The sequence below is a fragment of the Nansenia antarctica genome (assembly GCF_963989245.1).
Source record: "Nansenia antarctica genome assembly, chromosome: 5".
Classification (NCBI taxonomy): domain Eukaryota; kingdom Metazoa; phylum Chordata; class Actinopteri; order Argentiniformes; family Microstomatidae; genus Nansenia; species Nansenia antarctica.
In genome coordinates, this window is record NC_137690.1 from 6,874,186 (window position 1) to 6,878,736 (window position 4,551).

Below are 4,551 nucleotides of genomic sequence, written 5' to 3' on the forward strand. Positions count from 1 at the left end.
TGGATAGTGAGTTGGACTTGTGATCGGAAGGTTGTGAGTTCGAATCCCGCCTGAAACCACACCACTACTAGTGTGCCCTTGAGTAAGGCACTTAGCCCTCAGTTACTCCAGGGGGAATGTCCCTGTAATTCGTAATTGTAAGTCGCTTTGGATAAAAGCGTCTGCTAAATGGCAAAATTATTATTAATTATTAGTAAACTCCCTAGTAGTAAACTCAGTTTATCAGATTTATTTTAATGAATAGGGTTTATTTGCATTAGAGTTTATTCACCTATTAAATCCATGGAGTTTATCCACCTGTTTCATTCACCACTACATCCCTGAGGCCTTTACTGTATGTGTACAGAACTGCAGAGGTTGGTAGAGGTAGAAATAGGGAGAATGGGCTCATCGAGATAGAAAAACAACGGCAAAGGAATCAACAGACTCTCGTTATGTAGTACCTTAACAAGGGATAGAGTAGTTTCAACCCTCAGAGCTGAGAGCTGTATGAGAGATGTGATGTTGTGATCTCAGTAAAATATGTGTCTCCCTTGCAGGAGGTGAATGCCCTGCAATGGGAGATCACCTTTAACCAGGTGCAGTTCAAGAGCATTGAGCAGTCCTGGGGGGAGAAGTATGACAGGTGTGGTGGATATCTTTGCCAAACCAAATGTGGTTCTTTTTCAATTTAAAACAGAGAGTCCTGTTTTGAGATTATGCGTTTAACGCAAATGTATGAATGATTGAAAAGTGAATAGGCCTACCTGCACAGAAATGTGCAACATAAGTCAAAAAGTGGCCAAATGTGAGCTCAGGCTTCGGTTCGGTTTAATTGGTTTGTCCTGACTCTCTGTACATGGTTCTGTGTTGTGATTGGCCTGTGTACCTGTGTGGGCAGGGTTTGCTGTGAGAACAAGGCCCTGAGTGCCAGTCTGGAGGACAGAGGTCGGGAGGTACAGGAGTTGAGGTCAGAGAATGCTGGTAGGTGTGCCTGATATCTGTTCTCTAGTCCCAGTTAGGGTTTGGGAAACCTTCAGATAATTTCCAAAGTTTCCATATTGAAACCCATATGGAAGCTGGAAATTATCAGAACGTTTCCGAAACTTCCCTGCAATCCATGTCCCAATCAGCCACACAACAATTGAACGGTGTGTGTGTGTGTGTGTGTGTGTGTGTGTGTGTCTGTCTGTGTGCATGCATGTGTGTGTGTGTGCGTGCATGCGTACGTGCGTGCGTGCGTGCGTCCGTGTGTGTGTGTGTGTGTCTGTCTGTGTGCGTGTGTGTGTGTGTCTGTCTGTCTCTGTGTGTGTGTGTGTGTGTGCGTGTGTGTAGCTCTGAGTCAACAGTGTCTGGAGCTCCTGGCCATGCTGAGTGTCCGAGAGCAGAAAGCCTTCCAGGGGACCAAGCCTCCCTGCAGCCAGGGCAGAGAGGGAACCGTCCTCGAGGTGACAGAGAGAGAGGTTATTTCAATACGTTTAGGTTACAGGTTAGATTACAACCTCATTTGTAATGAGCCTTAGGGTCTGAAGTAGATAGAAAGTCAATGTCTGTCAGTCTTCAGTTGTCTGTTGTTCAGTCTGTCCATCCCCACAAGCCTTGTTGTCGTGTCTGTGTGTCCTCCACGCTCCTCCTCCGTGTCGTAGTTGGCTGTGTTGGGGGCGTGCCAGTGTCCCAGCGTGAGGGAACCCTGCCCCTGTGCCAAGAGTGCCGCCGCCAGCCGCAAACACATCCTTCAACTCAGACAGGAGGTTGGTCAGCGTACACACACCACACCACACCTGAACCCCTGGTGCATTGAATTGTATGAGCTGACATTGTATGACAGTTGTATGAGCAGTTTTTAAAAAAATAAACTGTCAGTGTAGCTCTAACCCTCTATGTTAACTTACCCAAACCCTCAAGTGTAAATATGAACGTTTGTATAGGCTTATTGTGTGTGTGTGTGTGTGTGTGTGTGTGTGTGTGTGTGTCTGTGTCTGTGTCTGTGTCTGTGTCTGTGTCTGTGTCTGTGTCTGTGTGTGTGTGTGTGTGTAGATGGATTCCCAGCGTAGGAGGAGGGACGAGGCGTTGATGGTGGCGGACGCGTTCCGTATCGCCTTCGAACAGCAGCTCAACAGGCGGAGCGACCACTTCCTGCTCATGGCCGAGACGGACAGGCAGAAGTCCCACCCGCGCAAGCCAGAAGGAGGTGGGGCCTGAATTACATCACATGACACGTTATAGTAGTGAAAGATGTACAACATGATCATATATTTCACCTTTCACCTATGAAGCAAGTCTCTGTCTCTTTGTGATCATTAGACGGCGACTCTACCTCCTACGCCACAGCCGCCCCACAGTAGCTAGACCTTCTCAGACTATAGAGACAAGATAATATGTCTCTACTTGTCTAAACTAAGAGGAAGCACATTTGTATGAACGTATATCCAATTATGGGCCGGCTGTGGCTCAGGAGGTAGAGCCGACGTCTAAGGATCACAAGGTTGGCGGTTCGGTGGCTCGATCCCTGGCTGGCCACATGCCACCATTGGTGTGTGAATGGGTGAATGAGAGGCCATTGTAAAGCGCTTTGGAATAAGGCGCTACATAAGTGCAGTCCATTTATATCAAATGCTGATCGATTGTTGAAGCATTCTATTCTCCTATTCTACTCTACTCTACTCTACTCTACTCTACTCTACTCTACTCTATTCTATTCCAGGTAGTGATAAGAGGACTTCTCTCAGCGTGGCTCAGAGACTGCGAGGGCTGCTACCGTCCAGCGCCGTGGGCAAGATCTCAGACGACCCTACAGAGACTCTGCACAAGCTCCTGGATCTGGTCTGTACCTGTTTCATCTGGCCTGTACCAGTTTCATCTGGCCTGTACCAGTTTCTTCTGCTCTGTACCGGTTTCATCCGGTCTGTACAGGCCCCATCTGGCATGTGCTGAACCCATTACCCTACTGAACTGTATAAAGTATCATCAAACAACATTGAATAGTTCAGATAGAGAAGGATTTAGTGAGTGGATTTGAGTGGATGGAGAGGTCCAAGGTCTTCTGAGACCTTATTGTCTGCAAATTGTCTGGATGCTGCTAATTATCTCTAATAGTCTTATTTGTCACTTATGTCCTATACTATTGTCATGTTTTTTATGGTGAATTATGCCTATTGCCTTATTGCCTTGTGCTGCAATGTCAGGAACCGAAGCCTAAGAATTTTACTCTCTTACACTTGTGTAAAGATGTGACGCAACAATAAAACTTGAAACTTGCTCATTGGTTGGCTTGGGTCACCCACTGACGGTTCCCCTTTTCTCATTGGTTGTCTTGGCTCACCCACTGATGGTTTCCCTTTTCTCATTGGTTGTCTTGGCTCACCCACTGATGGTTTCCCTTTTCTCATTGGTTGGCTTGGCTCACCCACTGATGGTTTCCCTTTGCTTATTGGTTGTCTTGGCTCACCCACTGACGGTTCCCCTTTTCTCATTGGTTGTCTTGGCTCACCCACTGACGGTTCCCTTTTTCTCATTGGTTGTCTTGGCTCACCCACTGATGGTTTCCCTTCTCTCATTGGTTGTCTCCCTCTGCAGCTGAACGATAAAGAGGAAGCGCTGGCTCACCAGCGGAAGGTGAGCCTCATGCTAGCCCACAGTGTGGGGGAGATGGAGAGACGTCTGCAGACGGACGCCAGGCTGCAGACAGAGGAGACGCAGGACCCGGGGCAGGACTGTGCGGCTTCAGGCACAGACAGTTCCAACCACCTCCAGCAGGGGGCAGCAGGAGAGCACCCGTGTCAAGGTGCAGCACCATTGTTGGACTGCTCGGAATTCCAACTCCAACACTCCAAGATCCAAGAGGCCAAAACAGAGGCGACGGAGCCCCAGATACAGTGCCTCTCTCTGGGCCACAGGGTCACAGAGAGAGGGGTAGGGGTAGACGAGGGCTGTGGAAAAGAAGAGGGCTGTGGAGGATGTTCATAAGTTGTCTAGGAGGATGGACAGAAAATGTTAGAGACTAACTACCCCACTACCCCTGGTTTCCTGTCCTGTTAACCGATCTGCCTCATATGATACGTAAACAATAATGATATGCTTATGTAACTGAAAGTACATATTTAAAACGCAACAATTCTTGAGGTTCTGATGAGAGATTTTAACATGTTATTTCATAACAATGAAGCCTTATATTCAGTTCATGTAGTTTTTAGTTTTGTTGTACAAATATTATAAATTATATATCCATATGAATTGTCAGATGTTTGTGCCAATGATAATGGTTCTTATGATATGACACCACGTATTTATTAAAACGACACTTTGGGTTATGTGCACAGTTTTCAACCTCTTGTGACTGATGAAGCAAGCACCGCAGGTTGGTTGTCAGTCAGAACTACATATCCCACAAACCAGTGCGACTGAAACACAAAAATACGAAATATGGCAATGCAATGGATTCTGTGAGTAATCCTCAACTACCTAGTTAGTGTAGAGTAGTGGGAATTACTCACCGAATCCATTGTATTGCAATGTTTTGTGTGTGTCATTGATTTTCAACAACGTTGAGATTTTTCAGAATGAGAGTCATTT

General features: G+C 46.6%; 1 protein-coding gene across 1 annotated transcript in view; it reads left to right on the forward strand.

The window, feature by feature from the left end:
- Positions 1-4,085, forward strand: part of ccdc125 (coiled-coil domain containing 125) — a gene marked incomplete at its 5' end in the record, with an annotated part of 7,460 nt that extends 3,375 nt beyond the window's left edge. Inside the window, 7 exons of the mRNA XM_080531303.1 lie at positions 540-625; positions 881-963; positions 1,315-1,427; positions 1,626-1,730; positions 2,017-2,170; positions 2,684-2,802; positions 3,556-4,085. Coding sequence (XP_080387429.1) covers positions 540-625; positions 881-963; positions 1,315-1,427; positions 1,626-1,730; positions 2,017-2,170; positions 2,684-2,802; positions 3,556-3,945 — 1,050 coding nt within the window. The 3' untranslated portion in view covers positions 3,946-4,085. The remainder of the gene's footprint in view (positions 1-539; positions 626-880; positions 964-1,314; positions 1,428-1,625; positions 1,731-2,016; positions 2,171-2,683; positions 2,803-3,555) is intronic.
- Between the last annotated feature and the right edge of the window lie 466 nt (positions 4,086-4,551).